The sequence below is a fragment of the Staurois parvus genome, unplaced genomic scaffold (genome assembly GCF_062004578.1).
Source record: "Staurois parvus isolate SC_StPar_1 unplaced genomic scaffold, SC_StPar_1.0 ptg000205l, whole genome shotgun sequence".
In the NCBI taxonomy this organism is placed as follows: Eukaryota; Metazoa; Chordata; class Amphibia; order Anura; family Ranidae; genus Staurois; species Staurois parvus.
Window position 1 is genome coordinate 1,068,502 of NW_028318001.1, and position 21,840 is coordinate 1,090,341.

Genomic DNA, 21,840 nt, shown 5'->3' on the forward strand with positions numbered 1-21,840 from the left:
ATCCCCCATAGTAATTCATCCCCCATATAGTAATTCATCCCCCATATAGTAATTCATCCTCCATAGTAATTCATCCCCCATATAGTAATTCATCCTCCATAGTAATTCATCCCCCATATAGTAATTCATCCTCCATAGTAATTCATCCCCCATAGTAATTAATCCTCCATATAATAATTCATCCCCCCTATAGTAATTAATTCCCCATATTGTCTCAATTCACTTACCTTTGCTCCGCGCGTTCCTCTCGCTGTGTTCCCGCGCTGTGTTCCGGTCTTCAGGGCGGACTGTGAGAGGAGTTCGTCACGCTGCCCCGCCTACACCCTGGCTGCCCCGCCTACATCCTGACAGCTAATGTTCCACGCTCCGCGGGCCGGATTAAAAGAGTCCTGACTTTTGAGGCGGCCGCCCGAGAGGAGGGAGGGGAGCGGGCCCCGGCACACAGAAGAGCCGCATGTGGCTTGCGATCCGCGGCTTGCCGACCACTGAAACCCTATTGCCTGTCACCTGGTGGGCAGTGTGCTCCGGAGCCGCAGCAAAGATGAAAAAGAGCCGCGTGCGGCTCTGGAGCCGCGGGTTGCTGACACCCGGACTAGACAGAAAGGGAGATTCCTTCATCCACACTGTTTAGCAGTGATTTCTCTTATTCATTTTGCAGGACTGAACAGGAGAAATTGGCGCATGTATTGCTAGCTTTAGCAGAATCTCCATCTTATTTGGCTCTCTGATTTATTGTCAACAATAATTCTGCAGACATATTAAATAAAAGATTTAACATGCATCCAGCCACTAGAGAAATAATATATTATACATATAGTATACACAAACACATACATGCACAGTCCAAATGAACTGCTTGTTTTTTTTCTAAATATTTGCATGCTCATCAGTCTGATCCTAGGGCGGGTGTCGGCAACCCGCGGCTCCGGAGCCGCATGCGGCTCTTTTTCACCTTTCCTGTGGCTCCGGAGCACACTGCCCACCAGGTGACAGGCAATAGGGTCGGCAAGCCACGGCTCTTTTAATGCAGATCTTCTGTGTGCTGGGCGCCCGCTGGCAAACATTGGCTGTCAGGATGTAGGCGGGGCAGCCCGGATGTAGGCGGGGCAGCGTGCCGAACTCCTCTCCTCTCACAGTCCGCCCTGAAGACCAGAACGGCGCGGGAACCCAGCGAGAGGAACGCGCGGAGCAAAGGTAAGTGAATTCACACAATATGGGGAATGAATTACTATGGGGGATGAATTACTATAGGGGGGATGAATTACTATATGGGGGATGAATTACTATAGGGGGGATGAATTACTATAGGGGGGATGAATTACTATGGGGGATGAATTACTATATGGGGGATGTATTTTCAGTTTTAAAAATGTTTCTCTCAAAATAAATTTCAATCGTGGTTTTGGCGAAATTTGGCTCAGTCGAAAAAAAAAGGTTGCCCACCACTGACCTAAGGCTATGATTGTGATTATGACGATACACTGTGGCCCTGATTAACCCTTTGCTTACTGGGCCCTTAAACCCCCTTCATGACCAGAGCGTTTTTTGCAATATATGCAGTGTCGGATTTGTTTTAAATGTTGCAATGGTTTTGCGGCTCCCAGTCTTTTTTTCTCTCTCGGAAACGGGTCCAAGTGGCTCTTTATGTCTTAAAGGTTGCAGACCCCTGTCCTAGGGGAATCAAGCAGGCAAAAATCCAAAGCCTGATACATAAACGGTATAGTTCTTTGTAGACTGTGCACATCTCCATGCTTATATAGAGAACAAAATTGCTCATCACTGACAATGTACATAAAAGAGCATGCATGGACAAATGTAAATTACTTCTAAAATAACTTTCAGGTAAATGACTCTTGCACTTTGCCACTGAAAATACATTAAAGTATCCAAAAAAGCATAAAATTCACAAATTATGTCATCCAGTAAAGACATACCAAAATAGCTTCCAGTAAAGCCACCGTGTCATTGCTTTCAAATTTTTTGTTGTTCGTGAACCAATGAATGAGACCCATGACAAGTGGCTCATAAAGCTGTCTTGTTACCTAGGGAAAAAAAAAAACAAAAAAAAAAAAAACATAAATACAAAGTAGGGAAAGTTTATTTTTTATAGAAAACATACTTTGTTTAAAAACAGAACTATGATTAAATATGTTAAAGATATTATACATGGAAATTACAGTTTTTTATTTGAAAGCGTGAACTTTCACTTTAAAGGGGAGAACATTTTTAAACATATCTCTAGCACAGGGCATCATGCTGGGAGACATAGTAATATACACTCACCGGCCACTTTATTAGGTACACCTGTTCAATTGCTTGGTTACACAAATTGCTAATCAGCCATTCACGTGACAGCAACTTAATGCATTTAGACATGTAGACGTGGTGAAGACGACTTGCTGAAGTTCAAACCCAGCATCAAAATGGGGAAGAAAGGGGATTTAAGTGACTTTGAACGTGGCATGGTTGTTGGTGCCAGAAAGGCATCTCTGAATATTTCAAAACTACAGTACTGATCTACTGGGAATTTCACTCAAAACCATCTCTAGCGAAATCGAGACTTGTCAGACCAGGCAACGCTTTTCCAATCTTCTATTGTCCAATTTTGGTGAGCCCGTGCTCACATTGTGTTACCAAGCAATTGAACAGGTGTACCTAACAAAGTGGTCATTGGTGAATATGGTGGTTGGAAAGGGATTAAAGAAAACATATACCTTGGCTAGACTGAGCAAGATTCTAAACATTTTTCTTCTTATAGTCACCCATCAGATGGGTGACAGCCTTTACCATTATTTCAGAGGGAAAAGGGATTTCATTCATGCACAGAAAAATATGTCTAACTGGTGTAGTAGCAAAAGCACATAACTGCAATCCAGTGATTATGTTTTCTTTTTTTTTCTTTAAAAAGAACACAAACTGAAAATATACAACAACTCAAAATCAAACATTCATTAACCCCAAAGGCTAAGCAGTTGCATTCCACTGCCCATTACATTATCAATGCCTTACAGGTGATAACTGCAATACAATGTTTTGCCATATTAATTTAGGCTTAGGACATTAGCAGCCCTTGTACCCAAGGCTATCACTCAAAGAAGGTAATAACATCACAGTTTTTAAGTGTATATGTAACACAAACTTTTTTTGTTAGGTTTTTTTTTTTTAATTTTAGAGCAGGGAAGGGCTAAACCTCCTGCCAAATTATTTTTTGTGGTCTGTGTACCATAAGGAAAATTGCTTTCACTTCCATGACAGGAAGCTAGAGGATAACTCCCAAAGTGAGTGGACAATTTCACGGTTGCTCTTATTATAGAGACTCTATAATAACAACTCTAAAATTTTGAATTTTCTATCATTTTTTCACTCTCTGTGATAATGGTCTCCAATTCAAATAGAGGGGTAAAATCCCCTCAATAAAAATCTAATAGAGGGCCTAACCCTTCTCCAAGCTATCCAAACCTAAAGTATAAGGTTTTCCCCTATATACTGTAATCCTTTTGCAATTCTCACTGCATTCTAAAGACTAACAAAATACATAATTTCAGAACACCACACATAGACCATATAAAGACCAGTAGGTTTATTTTGTATCTTTCATGGAACTGAAACATAACTCTGTTATTACAAAATGAGAAATGTTGGCTATGAAGATACTGTGATACATTTTAGTAGTAGAAACATTTAGTTCTGTCCTGTATACCTGATCGACATCACATGCCAGACGGAGCAGTACAGGAAATGTGCGCTTGTACAGTCTGTACATTGGGGGAGGTCCTTTATTTGAATCAGGCATTTGAGATGCTTTTCCCAACATAAAAGTAACCATGCTATGCAAAAGTTCACAGGCGGCAACCTAGTAGGGACAAAATAAGTTGAATTATCAAACATTCTTTATGCGACTCAAATTATTATTATTATTTAAAAGGATTTATATAATGCAGTGTAACAACTTGAGGGTACAATTACAATACAATTTAATACAGTAGGAAACAGATGGCTATGCTTATTAGAGCTTACAAACTAAAACGGGGGGTCAATTGATACAGGTAATAACTGTGGGAGATGAGCTTATGGAGAAAAAGTACAGATATTAGGTGGGGGCAGGAAAGGCTTGTCTGAAGAGATGGGTTTTCAGGGATCGTCCAAATGCAGAGTAGGAGACAATCGGACAGATTGGGGTAGGGAATTCCATAGGATGGGAGATGTCCTGGAGGCAAGCATAGGAGAAAGTGACAAGGGAATTAGGGAGTAGGAGGTCTTGGGAGGAATGAAGAGAAAAATTTGGTTGGTATTTTGAGACTAGATTCGTGATGTAAGCTGGGGGCCGAGTTGTGGATGGCTTTGTAAGTTGTTGTTACAATGGAGTACTGTCCGTGATACTTTTTTTATTTGCACTAACAAACAATTTTGAGGACAAGCTTTCGGGGAGTGCCCCCTTCTTCAGGTCCAAGCAGTACTGATCACAAAAGTATAGCAGAATGTTATAAGAGATGTATGAATGTATTACAGGTATGAATACACTCACCGAACAAATCTCAGGCTTTGTAGAAAATATTTTAAAACCGTTAGTCAAGAATACTGCTAGTTTCCTGCAAGACACAACTGACTTTCTTAACAAGATCAACAACATACAGCAATTACCATCTAATGCACTTGTAGTGACTATGGATGTAGTATCCCTGTATAGTAATATCCCTCACAAGGATGGATTAGCTGCATGTCACAGATCCTTATCATCCTCACCAAACCACAAATACACTGCTGAGGATGTTACACAGCTCATTGAATTCATACTTACACACAACTACTTTACTTTCAATAAAGACATCTATCTTCAATGTATGGGTACTGCGATGGGAAGTAAAATGGCACCCCAATATGCCAATTTATTTATGGCTGACCTGGAGGAAAAATTCCTGAACAGCATGGAACAAAAACCATACAGATACTATCGCTATATTGATGATATTTTCATCATATGGACAGAGGGTGAAGAATACCTAAAACAATTTTACTCATTGATCAACACTTTTCATCCATCAATCAAACTAAAAATGGAATACTCAAACACACACGTCAACTTCCTAGACACCACAGTATACATCAGGGATGATACGATTCACACCTCAATATACAGGAAACCCACTGACAGATGCAACTACCTCCACAGTTCTAGCTTCCACCCCCAACACACGAAACAAGCCATCATACACAGTCAGGCCAATAGATACCACTGAATATGTTCTGACCCAAGAGACAGAGAAACATCTTGGGACACTAGCAGACTCCTTCCATAAGAAAGGTTACAAAGGACAAAACTATCAACAACAGCATAAAAACAGCCTTGAGAACACGAAGGGAAAATCTACTTCAGTACAAAGAGAAAAAACAAACAAACAACCGTGTACCTCTAGTAACCACATACAACCCAGCACTAGAAGGAATAAGAAAAATAATCAAAGATTTACAACCCATCATAACAGAGGATGGAACTCTGAAAGAAATATCCCAGCAACCACCAATACTAGCTTTCAGACAACCCCCCAACCTCAGAAATAAACTAATCAGTAGGAAACTTCCTTCTGATTATGATGTTACAAATAATGGAAGCAAACCCTGCAATAAAAAACGCTGCAAACTGTGCAACCAAATCAATTCATCAAAAAGTGTCAGACACTCAAAAGGGATCTTTAATATCTCCGGTTCATACAGCTGCACCTCCAGTAATGTTGTGTACCTTATACAGTGCAGAAAATGTAACAAAGGATCTTATGTTGGCGAAACAGGACAGAAGTTGCAAACAAGGATGAATTTGCACAGACATACCATCAAGGAACATAAAGAAGATGACTTTTACACACCTGTGGGACACCATTTCGCACAACCAGACCACACTTTGGGAGACCTCAATATTTTAGTTCTTAAAGGAAATTTCAAATCCATTCAGGAAAGAAAAACTTTTGAACTAAGAATGATAATTCTATTTGGCACAAGAGATAATGGCCTGAATTTGGACACGGGATTCCTCAATCATTATCCGACAGTTTTATCACCTCAAGCATGACTGCCTCTGTGAGTGTTGTCTCCCTCCCACCCCCAGACTTTGCTTTTGCTGTGTCTTATCTCTGTTCTCTTTTCTTTTTTTTTTCCATCCCCTACATCTCTTATAACATTCTGCTATACCTTTGTGATCAGTACTGCTTGGACCTGAACAAGGGGACACTCCCCGAAAGCTTGTCCTCAAAATTGTTTGTTAGTGCAAATAAAAAAAGTATCACGGACAGTACTCAATTGTTTCTGCCGCAAATGCACTAATACGGCTACAATCACCTTAAGTTGTTAGTATTTTGAACTGAATTAGTTCGGCGAGTGGAAGCCAATAGAGGGATTGGCAGAGAGGAGTAGCAGACGCTGAATGGTTGGTAAGGTGGATGAGTGATGCAGCAGCATTCATGATGGACTGAAGAGGGGATTGTCGCAAACATGCACACCAGAGACTGACGCAGTCCGCCATTTTGTTAAGAATCTCCATTTTCTCCCCTCATTCTCCCCCCCTCACTCTGAGAGGCACAGTGACAGTGTATGTGTGTGTTAAAAAATATCACTGGAGGGTCATAGGAGCTATAAAGGCCCCCCAGGGAGTCGGGGCCTAGCTGTCCGAGAACCTGTGCAATCTCACACCTTGGAAGAGATAAGGCAAGCTTTCGCAGGAATTGAGAGAGATTCCAATCTAATAAAACCTACTCAGCATAGGTGACAGAATCAGATAACACTTCTCAAAATCCATTTTTCCCCTATGTCTCATATCTTGGAATATGAGAGACTTACATAAAAACCAGATGGACGATGAGCAGGCGAACAGTTTGATGGGTCACTTGCCTTGTCTCGGACACACAAGAAAGCAGAAAAATAGATCTCGTGAACCGTTCAGTGCACACTTTCATAATTCATATCTAATTAATCCTCAGACTTGTCTGCATAATAATCTACCCACGGGTGGAATGTCCCTTGTGCAGATGGACAGTTATGGACCAAAATATGAGCTGCGGGAGATTTTTGCTCTAGTTGAGGCATCCACCCATATCTCCCACGCCCTAAGCGGGGATTGGTCCTTGATTTCAGAGACACCCCCTGCTGGGGACTACAAAATAGGCTGTCAGGCCTAAGAAAGTGAGTTAAAGACGTCTCCCATTTTAACATCAACACCACCTGGGGAGACCCGTGCCCTTTTGCTCTGAAACTTGGATCTGCTAACCCAGGGCTTTGGCAAGTACCTTAACCCTTTCACTTCTCTCTGTTATATCTTTGCTGTGCTGTTGGTCTCTGTATTTATATATATATATATATATATATATATATATATATATATATATATATATATATATATATATCTTAGTTACATCTTTTCTGTAAATATTTTTATTGCACCCGTTTGACCTTTTAGTAATAAATCTTTCTGACAGTGTTGAACTGTTTCTATAGCACTGTATTGCAATTCACAAATTCCTGCCTCTAAAGAGACGCTACTGTGTTTGTTTAACCCTCTGCATAATCGGCCTGTGTTATGACCGTGTTATGCAGACGATTATTTCAATCATTATAGTGTTATAGCTGATATTGCCGGGTTTCCTCTTTCTCTGTACAAAAAGGAGGTGGTGGCAGTGTGAAGGGTTAATTGCGTAATTAACCTGACCCAGTAACAATCGCTCAGGCTGCCGGTACATCGATCTGTGGTCCATTAGCTGGAAAATTGTTGTGCGGGGTGCAGCTGGGTGTGGCATGGTTACACCCGTGACATCACAGTTTTAGATTGGCTAGTCCTTCGGTCATGAGTTTGGTGAGAATAGCTGGGGTCTGATGCCGCGTTTGTCACATATTGGACATCGCGATCGAGGGATCGTCGCATGTTGGTGGCAGCGATCTTGCAATCACGACAGGGATAGCCTATGTAAAGGTGCCCAAAGAAGAGAGAGTTGCAGTAGTCAAGGCGAGAGATGACCAGAGAGTGAATTAGAAGTTTTGCAGTGTCATTGGTTAGAAAGGGGAATAATTTGGAGATGTTGTGGAGGTTGAGGTGGCAAGCTTTGGACAGTGATTGGATGCGGGGCTGAAAGGATAGTTCAGAGTCCAGGATAACACCTAGCACTCTGACATGCGGGGACAGGTTGATGGTTGTACCTTCAATCTTGGCAGAGAAGTGTCTAAATTGGCCCTAGTATGTGTATGTATGAATGTGAGTTAGGGACCTTAGATTGTACGCCCTTTGAGGGTTAGGGACTGATGTGAATGTACAATATATATGTAAAGCGCTGCGTAAATTGATGGCGCTATATAAGTATCTGAAATAAATAAGTCAGGGGAAGGGGCATGTGGGGAAGGAAATATTATGAGGTTGGTTTTGGATAGATTAGCTAATATTTAAGAATACCCAAAAACGTAAGGGGTAACTCCACTTTGCTTACTGTCTGCCCTATAGCAGATATACTGCTACAGGGTGACATGGGTGCTTTAGTCAGATCTCACGATACATGGCCCCATTCATTCTGTCCTGTACATGGATCAGTCGTCCTGGTCCCTTTGTGGAGAAACAACCCCAAAGCATGATGTTGCCACCCCCATGCTTCACAGTAGGTACGGTGTTCTTTGGATGCAACTCAGCATTCTCTCTCCTCCAAACACGACGAGTTGTGTTTCTACCAAACAGTTCTATTTTGGTTTCATCTGACCATATGACATTCTCCCAATCCTCTTCTGGATCATCCAAATGCTCTCTAGCAAACTTCAGACAGGCCCGGACATGTACTGGCTTAAGCAGGGGGACACGTCTGGCACTGCAGGATCTGAGTCCCTGGCGGCGTAGTGTGTTACTGATGGTAGCCTTTGTTATGTTGGTCCCAGCTCTCTGCAGCTCATTCATTAGGTCCCCCCGTGTGGTCCTGGGATTTTTGCTCACCGTTCTTGTGATCATTTTGACCCCACGGGGTGAGATCTTGCGTGGAGCCCCAGATCGAGGGAGATTATCAGTGGTCTTGTATGTCTTCCATTTTCTAATTATTGCTCCCACAGTTGATTTGTTCACACCAAGCTGCTTGCCTATTGCAGATTCAGTCTTCCCAGCCTCGTGCAGGTCTACAATTTTGTTTCTGGTGTCCTTCGACAGCTCTTTGGTCTTCACCATTGTGGAGTTTGGAGTGTGACTGTTTGAGGTTGTGGACAGGTGTCTTTTATACTGATAACAAGTTCAAACAGGTGCCATTGATACAGGTAATGAGTGCAGGACAGAGGAGCCTCTTAAAGAAGAAGGTACAGGTCTGTGAGAGCCAGAAATCTTGCTTGTTTGTAGGTGACCAAATACTTATTTTCCACCATAATTTGCAAATAAATTCTTTCCAAATCAGCCAATGTGATTGTCTGGATTTGTTTTCTCATTTTGTCTCTCATAGTTGAGGTCTACCTATGATGCCAATTTCAGGCCTCTCTCATCTTTTTAAGTGGGAGAACTTGCACAATTGGTGGCTGACTAAATACTTTTTTGCCCCACTGTATATACACATACATACACATGTGGTTTTACATTTCCGGGTAGGGGCTGCTGCCATCCATCACCGGGTCCCAGTCGGTGATTACTCGCCAGCGCCCAGTGATTTCCGAGGATCTCCGACGGGGGGGTAGGACTGTTAATAAACAAAACAGTTCTCCTCCCTGTCAGCTCGTGCATACTGCTTTGCATGGCTGTGCACAGCACAGCCAAACAAAGTAGTGTATTTACAGTAAAGCACTAACACACAGCCCCTAGTAAAACAGCACACAGTAAACCCTTTGATCGCTCCACATGTTAACCCCTTCCTGCCCAGTGCCATCAGTACAGTGTCAGTGCTTTTTTTTTTTTTTTTTTTTTTTTTTTTTTTTTTTAACACTGATCACTGTATTGGTGTCACTGGGGATGTCAGTGACACCAAGTCTGTTCCCCCAGTGTCAAATTGCCTGCCGCTGTCCCGCTATAAGTCGCTGATCGCCGCCATTACTAGTAACAATTTAAAAAAAAAAATCCCAGTATATATACCGCCATTTGTAAACACTATAACTTTCACATAAACCAATTAATTTACATGTATTGGGTTTTTATTTTAGCAAAGACATGTAGCAAAATACATTTTGGCCTAAATTTATGATGAAATTTGAGTTTTTCAAATTTTTTACTAGACATGTTTAAGAGCAAAAAGTCAGAAATATTGTTTTCTCAAAACTGCCAGTCTTTTTTTTTTTTTATAGCGCAAAAAATAAAAACCGCACAGGCAGTCAAATACCACTGAAAGAAAGCTCAATTCATGGAAAAAAAAACACGTAAATTTCATTTGGGTGCAGCGTTGCACGATCGCACAATTATCACTTAAAGTAACAGCGCCGTAACACAAAAAATGGCCTGGTCAGGAAGGGAGGTAAATTCCCTGGAGGGCAAGTGATTAAAGAAAATAACCTAGCATACATAATTTTTACACATGCTATTTTGGGAGTTAAATGTAATAAAATTCCTTTAGTACTTTAAACTACAGATGCTAAAATTAGCAAAAACGTTTGCTTCCATTCAAAATTAAAAACTGTGGATTCTCTGTTACTGCAAGCATAACTCCACCAAAAACCTCACTGTATGACTGGCTCAATGCTTCCTACAGCTGGAGCTGCACAGATCTAGAAATTTTGAAGCATTTCCTGAAATAAAGGTTTCATTTTTGCTGAGGTAATTTCTATGCCCTAACAGGGATAAATATCACGCTCCTTTTCTTAGAGAAGTGAGATTGCTCAGATGGTGATAATGAAGGCAGATGTTTCAGTTAGCTTACAAGAGAACATAGCAAAAATAAATTAGTTTGTTCAGGGTCAGTCTACTAAAGTTCATATCAGTTCGATAAGTGCAAAAAAATGCCTGCAGATCACATGAGGAATTCAGGGTTGTCCTGGATCCCGTGCATTCTTCATGTGCTATCTTATGGAGTGTGATTAGCATTCCCAGGTACTATTTTGGAGTATAGAACTATTAGTTCCTAATTTATGTAGTTTAAGACACTGGGGGAGATTCAGTAGTTTAGCCAAAAATGACTGGTCAGGGCTGACAATACTTCATCTACAAAAGTTCTGTGTTTTTCAGCACCCAACAAGAATATAGGAGCCGAGTGCATTTCTAGCATATAAACAAGTATTTTTCTTGACTAGCAGGATTTTTAAAGGGATAAAGCAGATGGAAATGTGCATATAGTCATTTTGATTAGCTCAGCATAAACAGAGCTTTCCTGGAGCATTTCAGTCCCTGATAGTGCAACTGAAGCAAACAATCAACTATGGGTGGCACGACACTGTCAAAAGCAGGATAAAGCTGTGGACAGGCACAAGTCAGGAGATGGATACAAAATGTCAAAGGCTTTAACAATGCCTAGATGCACAGTGAAGTCTATTATTAAGAAGTGGAAGTTATTCGGTACAAGACAGACCCTTCCTGGATCAGGACATGGCTCCAAACTGGATGAAAAAGCCAGAAAGACACTAGTCAGAGAGGCTACCAAGAGGCCTACAGCAACTCTGAAGCGTTTGCAGGAACTTATGACAAACAGTGGTCATTGTGTTTATGTGACATCACAAATTCTCCACAAATGTGGCTTGTATAGGAGGGTTTTAAGAAAAAAGCCACACCTCAAAAAAGGCCACATGTAGTTATGACTGAACTTGAAGATTCTGAGGCCACATGAAAAAAGGTGTTATGGACAGATGAGACTAAAATTTAATTAATTATTTGGCCTCAACACTAAACGATAGGTCTGGTGGAAATTGATTACAGCATAACATCCAAATAACACCATTCCTACAGTAAAACATGGAGGTGGTAATATCCTGTTATGGCGGTGTTTCACTTCAGCACGAACTGGAGCACTTGTCAGGATAGAAGGAAAAATGGGGCAAAATCCAATCAAATTCTAGAGGAAAATATGCTGCCATAAATTTGCAAAGGGAAGAAGGTTTACCTTCAAACATATCAATAACCCAAAGCATACAGCAAAAATAACCATACAGTTGTTGGAGGAGAAAAGTCTGAATGGCCTTGCATGGCCTAGTCAGAGCTCAGACTTCAAGTCATTCCAGAGATTTTCAATGGGGTTTAAGACTGCAGTCCATAAACAGTCACCTTTAATTTAACTGAGCAGTTGAGCAGTTCTGAAAAGAAAAGTGGGCATATCCTGCAAAATTTAGCTGTGCAAAGTTAGCAGAGACCTATCCCAATAAACTAAAGGCTGTAATTAACCATTTCCATACCGTGCACTTTTACCCCCTTCCTGCCCAGGCCATTTTTCAGGTCTCAGCGCTCTCACACTTTGAATGACAATTGCGCGTTCATACAACATTGTACCCAAACTAAGATGTTATAATTTTCTTCACACAACTAGAGCTTTCTTTTGGTGGTATTTAATCACCACTGGGGTTTTTATTTTTTGCTAAATTAACAAAAAAAAGACTGAAAATTTTGAAAAAAAAAACAAAAAAAACACGTTTTTCTTTGTTTCTGTTATAAAAGTTTGCAAATAAATAATTGTTCTTCATAAATTTAGGCCGAGATGTATTCTGCTACATGTCTTTGGTGAAAATAACCCAAATTAGGATGTATTTTTTAGTCTGTAGGAAAGTTATAGAGTTCACAAACTATGGGATATATCTGAAAATGTATCAATCCTGAAGTACTGACGGCCAATCTAATTTCTCGACGTACTTCATAAGAGGCATGGCAAGTTTTTTGAAGTTGTATTTTTTTTGTAAATTTTTCGGAAAATGAAAAAATTAAAAAAAATTATTTTCACTATTTTTTTTTACATACTGTCACCAGTGCAGTACAGCGTCATCGTATAACTGGCATGGTGGTGATCAGGGACACTGACTGGTGATAGCATGAAAAAAGAAAAAAAAAATTTGTTATTTTTTTATTATTTTTAATTTTTTATTACATTTTTTTTCCTTTAAGATTTTTTTTTTCATATTTCACTATGACCAAAGTAGTACAATGTTACCATATTAACATTGAACTACTTTGGGGAAGTGATCAGTATTTTGTTTTTTTTTTGTTTTTTACACAATTTGCTTATAGCAAAGATTACTTTGCTAAAGGCAAGCATTTACCTGAATGACATCGACATCTGGTCATAGGCCGGGCGGATAAAGGTTAAAGCAAAAGGTGGTTCAACAAACTACTGACACATTCATTTTTTTCTGATATGTTGGTGTTCTATCTGTCACTTGGATGCTGTACGTTGCACTGAGCCAATACAGCTGGATAAAACAAAACTATGTGTCTTCCATTCCAGGCTGCTAAGCAACAAAATTAGATTTTAAAGGTGGGGGGGGGGGGATTCTTTTATATACCCACTGTAAAAGTTCTGGACAAACTAATAATAAACCATAGATGGCTATAAATACTGTAATCATTCTGTCAAAGACAAATTCTCTAATGTTCATATAATTTTCTAAGCTAATCAGTTAACTTGTTAAATGAGTAAAATTAGAAATGTAGTTAAAGCCTTAAAGTACCTTTGTCTGTCTGTCACTAGCAGACAGCGCCAGCTCAGTGACCCGTGGCAGAAACGTGTCCAGGTAGATCACAGGTTTCATATCAGCAAAAGGCACAGGGAAACTTAGCCTCTTCTCTGTGTCCCATGACACATGATTTCTTATCATTTCCTCAGTTGATGCAGCTTTGAATGGAGGAATAAAAAATAAAATAAAACTTCACTTAAATAAAACACATCCTAAAACATGTATGATGAAAAAAAAAAAAGTTACAAAAATGCCACCAAATACCAATTATGGATAAAAATAACCCCCTCATCTTGTAAATATCAAAGGACTTAGAAAACTAAATATACTAGCTTAAAATCTGAAGAAAAAGTATTCATTGCCATTAACCATATACCAGGTTCTTTCCATATGGGAAAGTTTTGACACGTCAGGAAACCCCTGAACAGAAAGGCACTCTCGCAGCACTCTATTTTATAGTAACAAACACACCTCATATGCTAAAATTGAAAATATGAGAACAAAAAGGAATGTTCACTTATCTTTAAATGTCAAATCTTAAGAGTACAGTACAAGACATACACTGAATATTCACAGACCCTGGGTTATAGGCAACAAAGTCCAGGTAACTGGATCCTGGCAAGCGTTTGGGGATACGTCCCCTGGGCGTCCCACTTATAACCCTACCCCACTTCGGAATCCTCAGTTTTGCAGCAAGCTATGTGGAGTAAGAAATAGAATGGAGGGTGGCCTGTGGCCTGTACTGTACTTCAAGATATAGAATATACAGGTAAGTAAAAATTCATTAATCTTAATCATACAGTACATGACAAAGGATGAATATTCATAGACCCTGGGTCATTCCCAAGCAAAGAATGAAAGAGGTGGGCAAAAGCTAGGCAAATAAACTGTGCCAATGACACAGTGCCCAACAACAACATGGAACAACAGACTGAAGACCTAGTGAGGCTCCATGAACAAGGTCCACACAAAACTAGACAATAACCTGGTAGAACTCTGAAAAGGTATAACCAGAGGATCTGGCGGCAGCCTTACAAAGCTTGGCAACAGAGGCCTGATGTCGGAATACCCAGCAAACCTGCATCAACCTGGTGGAGTGGGTACTTAAAAGCGCAGGCAGAGTTTTCTTCTTTCTTGTTCAAACAATTTTATTAACAATAAATCAGAGTGAGACAAGCAAAGAGACATTGCCAATGTACAGTGGACATTGAAATGGCAATAGAACATGAAAAAAACACGAAAAAAAAACAATATGAATGAGGGTCATAGTACAGTTGTCTATGCATTACTAGCGAAAACAGGTAGGTAGTAGTTGTGTCATGGAAATTTTGTATTGTTGGTCGAACTTTAAATGTGTCATATATGAGTGTTATTCATATGTCTCTCGTGTGGCTTAATTAAAGCTCTGAAGGCTGCAATTGAGCCATGCGCATGTACAATGTATGTATTACAGTACTCAGCTTGGTAATGGATGAGATGGCAGATCTGCGCTTATAGACCGGCGTGTATACCACCACGGCATTCGATGCGAATGTCGCTGGCAGTAGACCGTGGGCCTGTATCCACATATCAGCAGCATAGTACCACATGGGCTTCATAACGCAAGGCGCCAAGCGGTGTGAACTCCACGTGTAGGCTTATGCATATCTTACAACCCATTACCAACTTGAAACTGTATCTTGGATGGATGTGTTTTAATAAAGATCGTATCGGGCCCATCCAGGTACAGACTGGTGTTTAGCTTAGGGAATACTTGTACAAAGGATTTGCATGCCAATGGGAGCTAGTAGGACAGGAAATATGACCTCAGATGGCTCATGGGGGGGAAGGGGAGGAAGTCTGCTGACCTCAGAAGGCTCATGGGGGAGGACCAGTGATAGATAATAGGAAAGGCTATGCTCCAATCGGAATGTACATCCTGTGTATAGGCACTCCCCATTGCATTGTTCGGTGGGAGGGGATTGACTTTATTCATGTGGGGGGCATGTGTGTATTTTTAATAAAACCAGGGGCTGAGTCTGAAACCAGCCCTTATGTGAATTCAACCATCATCCTGAGAGTGTCGTTTGATCATTCTAGGGTAACGGAGCTCCATCATCCCCACATTTCAACAGAAGCTAAAAGTAGTTGGATGGGCAGGAATCGTGTAGTTTAGCTACAGTCGTGGTAAGCGAGATTCACACAGCTTTATGGGGGATTTCTGCGCATCCAACTGCGAGTACTCACGGTAAGGAGAAATTCGTTAAAGCGAATTTCCAAGACAGTTTGGCGAGCCTGGTGGATACTAACGCGTATTCTTGCATAGCTAACCAAGCACGAGGGGGGAATGGGCCATCATGAACTAGCAAAAAGTATGCCGGCACATTTCAGGTCTCTCTGCCATTAAGAGGATCGCTTTTTGCACGTTCGTGTGGCTGATTTCGCTCTCTGTTAGCTAACAAGAATTACCGCTTAGCAAGGACCTAGTTTTTTGTCCTAAACTCTTGATTTGTGGGTGAAAGACAAGGGTTTGTCTCTGCGAAGAGCAGCAGAGGGGTGGGTTTGGTTGGCTGGATTTGGTCAAGTTTAAAAATCTTCCAACCAAAAATTAAACGGGTATATGTTTTAGTGGGTAAAAGTTGTTGCATAGTGTTAGGTAAGTATTTGTGGGTTGTAGGTACTGTGGTGATTGCTCTACCCCCCTCCACGTGAGGTCATTATTACAGTGCTGAAAGGTTTAGGTTAATTGTTAACTGTTGTAAGATCTTTGTATGTAGTCTGTGCAGTGTTTTGTGGTACTACTGCTCCCAGCAAGCATGCAGCAGGGGGTCCTTTCTGTTACATGTGCATGTTAGTGTGACATGTTGGTGTTTTATATCTGTTCTGTGATTGTGCCAAATTGTGTTGTATGTGTACTTCATATTGTTGTGTAATTGTCCGGTGTATGTTCTGTCCAAAAGTCTGTTTTATGTAAGAGGTTAGAGGCAAATTTGAGGCTAGAGTCTGCCGTGTGCTCCTCTGTGGGGGGCCATTCTAGTGTTACCATGTGCTTCCCTGTGGGGGGTCATTTTTCTTGACTAACCACATGTACTCCTTTTGTTTGGTGGCCATTTTGTTAATGACCATGTGCTTTCCCTGTTGGTGGCCATTTTGTTGAGTACCACATGTGCAGTAATCTCTATGCAATGTGCATGAAGTTTCCTATATGCATTTGACCCATATTGTGTTTTTAATCCAAATTTTTTACAGTTTCATTTGTTTGCTTTTAGCTTTAAATTTGCGTATTGCCGGCCAATTTAAAGTGTGTTAAGCGAGTTTTTCCCTCACGTGTTCCACATTTAGTGAGCGCAGTGAAGTCTGGGTTTTTGCACATAGATTTCTTGTATAGTGATTATGTTTTTCTTGTGTTTTTCTTGTTAAAAGTAGTTCCTTATTGTAAAGCGGGTTTGTTTTAAAGCTGCTGCGTTGCGTGTTTCGCGTCCAGCAGACTTTTTGTGTAAACGGTTTTAGGTGGTTGCAGTGAAGATCGCGTGTGTAGTGCAGATCGTTTAGCGGCGCTGATAGGATTGATTTTCGCGTCAGCAATGGGTTATTCTTGGCGCAGTTTTTTGGTTCACCTCTGTGTAATTGTTTTACTGTGACACGTCCCGTGTTTTTCATAAGGATCCACTTTGTCCTTTTTAACAGTTTTTCAGGTTGAAAAAGGGTTTTTCTGTGTGTATTAGGAAAGTTTTTTTCTTTACACAAATTTCCTAAAGGTCAGTTAGCAGGTTCCCGGCCAACCAGTGACCCCTAAGTAACATCCAAGAACCCCTCTTTTTGTTTTGACTTGTGTTAGCTACTGTGTGCAGGGAGAGAAAAGCCACTTTCATCATTGTGCGGTGTGGCCTGCCAAACACAGTGGGTGATGAGAACCACATAAATTGCGCTGTGCGAGTGGGCTGTCCAGGGAAGTATAACACTTAGCCTGGTTACCACAAACACTTCGGGTGGTCAGGATCACATAAATTGCGCTGTGGGAGTGGGAGGTGTGCTCTCAGTCTGACCGCCACTTGATGCGCTTCGGGTGATCGATAAGTATCACATAAATTACGCTGTGCAGGGAAAGTGGTGGAATCAGGCCTCTCGGTAGGATCCCACCGAGTGCTCCAGGGGGTAAACAGGTACCCGGACGCGGGATATATACCAGTGACTAGTCACGATGGGCAGTAGTCAGTCCATGAAGAGAGAGGGGGAACCAGCCCTCTTCAGGGTAAGGACAGCTGCACAACTGATGAAGGTGAGTTTGGGGGGGAAGTCTACAGAACCCCTCAAAAGGTGGAATAAATGGTCGAAGGGTACCAGATGGGAAATTCCCCGGGAAGGTACATTTGACGCATGGAGGTGGGAAAAATTCATCTCTGAATTTGGACCACGAATGCAGGCGTCAGAACTAGAGATCGCACAGCTATGGCTTCACAGGTCAATCCGATTAGGGAAGCAGGGCATACATAAACTGGTGTCTGTCCGGAAGAACCAGGTGATGTATACCTGGCCTCCAGAGGGAATAAAACAGGAGGATCCAGTGTCAGAGGTGGAGGAAGCTCTTTCAGGGCTGACTCTACTAAGGCAGGCAGGATCAGGGTCTGCTGGGGTTCCCCAACAACCAACAGTGGCTGAGAGAAGTATAACTGCACCTGTCTCTTCTGTTAGTGACATCACTCTTGATGTACCTTCTGTGTCTTCTGTATCTATGCCTCAGCCTCTACCTCTACCTCTCCCTTCTTCCTGCTTCACCCCAGCTCCTTCTGTTTCCAACTATGAAGCCTACTCAACAACCGATTTGCAGACTATCTGTGAATCAAGGGGAATAGACACCCGGTTAAGAAACAGGGCGGATTGCATCAAAGCGCTACGAACCACTGATCAGACCCCTGCCCCCCAGCTATACCCTGATCTGAGGGACCTCAAACCTGAAGGTGCAGTAAGCGAGGTGGTTAATCTAAGCCCACCGATGATGCTGGGTCAGCCCTTGCACTCTTCCCGGACCGAGGCCTATCCAGTCAGGGTGCAGCAATTTGAAGGTCCTCCCAATGCACAGGGGGAACGGACTTTAGGGGAACGGGTAGTTTGGCATGTCCCCTTCACCCCGGCAGAGATCCGCACTATTCTGGCTGAGCTCCCGGACTATCGAGTCAATCCGAGAGGATTTGCTCGAATGTTTGGACAAAACCAGTTCAGCTATGGTATGAGCGGGTCAGATTGTGCGCAGATCCTGCGGGCTAAGGTGGGCATGGAAGTGGCCAGTACAGTGATTGCAGGGTGCTCTATAACCACGCATGAGGAGATGACTTCAGGGGGCAAAGAGTTCTGTACACAGCTAAAGGCAAAGCTTCCAGAAATGTATGGTGCTACCTCTACTACGGACATGATGAAGCTCACCCAGGGTCCTAATGAGGAAAGCGCCTGCTTCTGGCGCCGTCTCAAGCAGACGGCACTGGATGCGGATCTGGAAGTTGGACCTGATGCTCCAACTGAAGGGGTAAAGGTGACCGCGACGCACATTCTGTTGCGGGCCAAATTTTTGGAAGGCATCAATATTAAAATTCGGGAAAGGCTGGTTCTGGCCCGACCCGAATATAATGAGATGTCTATCCCTGCTATCCTTTCCACTCTTGCGGCAATAGAGAGGGAAATGGATAGAAGAAAACAAGACAAAGCCAAAGTTCTTATGTCCCAGACCCCACACGAAAAACCAAGGGATCTGGGTCACAGGAAGGATAGGCCCCCACCCAGGTGCTTCCAGTGCCACCAAGCGGGGCACATGAGGAGGAGCTGTCCCCAATTACCTAAAGGTCGGTGGCAGTTCATTCCTGATGAGTCCTCCGCCCCTATGACCACCATGGTAAGTAACTCCTATGAATCCTCATAGGAAGTTGGCAAATCGGTGTCGGCCCAGATCCATCTTTTTCTCGAGGAATTAAAATATCCCCTCCCTTGCCTCATCGACACCGGTGCAGCCAGAACAGTCTTGCGAAAACAGGACATCCAAGGCAAGGTACCCCTCTCAGGGGAAAGCACACCGACGGTAGGTCTCACAGGTCAAACGGTGTCTCTACAGTCCACCAAACCACTCCATTGCAGGTTAGGTCTGCACACTGAGGCTGTCAGGTCAGTGCTGGTCTCAGATGACGTCCCCATCAATCTTTTGGGAGCGGACATCTTGTCAGACATTCAAGCTGTCATGGAGTTCACCCCATCGGGTGTTGTGGTGAGTAGTGCCCTGTCGGAAGAAAGACTGTGCACATTGTTGGCCCTACCTTATCTCACCGAGGCTACATATTGTCTGGAGTTGGACGTATTGGCTGAAGTTGACCCCAAAGTTTGGGCAGCAGATAAATATGATGTGGGTCTCTTGCCGGTACCTCCAACTACAGTCAACATCAGACCAGGAAGCGTATTACCACAACTACCACAATATCCTTTAAGTGTAGCTCAAATGGACAGCCTAAAAACCCAGATCGACCATTATCTACAGATAAAGGTCCTCACCCCAACCCAGTCGCCATGTAACACACCATTATTCCCAGTAGCCAAAAAGACAGCACCGGGTCAACCGACCACCTACCGGCTGGTACATGACCTGAGAGCGGTAAACAAAATCATCATCAGTGATGCCCCTTTGGTGCCCAATCCACACACCCTGCTGGCAACCGTACCACCCAATGCAAAATTTTTTACCGTCATTGATCTGTCAAACGCGTTTTTCTCGGTACCCCTAGATCCCCAGTGTCAGTACCTTTTTGCCTTCTCCTTCCAGGGCCGACAACTTACCTGGACCCGTCTCCCCCAGGGGGCGGTAACCAGTCCCTCGGAATACAGCTGCAAGCTGAAAATCGTGTTAGATCAGTGGACCCCAATGAATCCAGAGGTGGTGTTGTTACAGTATGTTGATGACTTGCTCCTCTGCTGTCCCACTAAAAAGGATTGTTATCAACATACTGTTTCATTACTCAACCATCTGGCGTCAACGGGCAACAAGGCCAGCAAGGAGAAATTACAACTGCCAGGAAAAAGTCATCTTCTTGGGGCATTGTATTTCTCAGGGCACCAGGCACCTAACAACCCAAAAAGAGTGCAGACATTGCAAGACCTAAAGAGACCCAAAAACCACCGTCAGCTGAGAGCCGTCCTCGGCCTTACCAACTACTGCAGAGATTGGGTCCCCAATATCTCGGGCAAACTTGGTCCCCTGTATGAGCTGACATCCAAAACACCATTTCAAATGTCAGATGACGACTGGTCAACTCTTCAAGATTTGACTCAGGAACTCTCAATAGCACCAGCCCTAGGTCTACCCAACTATGACCTACCTTTCTACCTTTTCTGTCACGAAAGTCAGGGCCATGCAACCGGAGTACTAACCCAACTTCACGGAACCAAGTACCGCCCCATCATGTACCTATTGACCGCTCTGGACCCAGTCATCAAAGGGTCCCCGGGTTGTGTGAGGGCAGTGGCTGCTTGTGCTGTCCTTGTCCAAAAAGTGGGTGACATCGTTTCGGATTCACCCCTCACACTCTACACTCCGCACTCGGTGCAAGAGATCCTAAACCAGGTCCAAGCTAAACATCTCTCTGCAGCAAGATTGACCAAATACGAGGTAGCCCTCCTAACTCCTACTAACCACTCTATCAAACGATGCACTATTCTTAACCCAGCTTCTCTTCTTCCTGTGTTGGAAGACGAGAAAGGGGGGGAGGACAACGACAGTGCTTAATTTTGCAACCCGACTAACAATACTAACACCTCTTCTACTAACATGTCTTCTTTGTCCACTACTAATCTCTCTTCCAAAGGACACAACTGCATGTCTTTGATGGAACTGGAGTCAGCGGCGATCAGCCCAGTGAAGGAAACGCCAATACCGGAAGCGAAAAATCTTTTTGTCGATGGGTCCAGGTACTACACCCAAGACGGTAAGCCACACACTGGTTACGCGGTCACGACTGAAAGTGATGTTGTGGAAAAGGGCTCTCTGAACGCACATATGTCAGCTCAGGAAGCTGAGCTGTGGGCACTGGCCAGGGCATGTGAGTTACATGAAGGTCAGAGGATTAATGTTCATACGGATTCGAGGTACGCGTTTGGTATTGCACATGACTTTGGTCCCATCTGGAAAGCGAGGGGATTTCTCACAAGTTCTGGTAAACCGGTGAAGCATGCAGAACTGATTGACAGGTTGTTCATTGCTTTCGGCCTGCCACGGGAGATTGCTGTTCTTAAGGTGAAGGCTCATACCACTGAGAC

The 21,840-nt window shown here is 42.7% G+C and overlaps 1 protein-coding gene across 1 annotated transcript in view; it reads right to left on the reverse strand.

The window, feature by feature from the left end:
- Nucleotides 1-21,840, reverse strand: part of PRKDC (protein kinase, DNA-activated, catalytic subunit) — a 378,101-nt gene that overhangs the window by 235,998 nt on the left and 120,263 nt on the right. The window contains exons 24-26 of the mRNA XM_089678402.1: nt 13,567-13,730; nt 3,701-3,853; nt 1,935-2,042 (exon numbers count right to left, since the gene is read on the reverse strand). Coding sequence (XP_089534528.1) covers nt 1,935-2,042; nt 3,701-3,853; nt 13,567-13,730 — 425 coding nt within the window. The remainder of the gene's footprint in view (nt 1-1,934; nt 2,043-3,700; nt 3,854-13,566; nt 13,731-21,840) is intronic.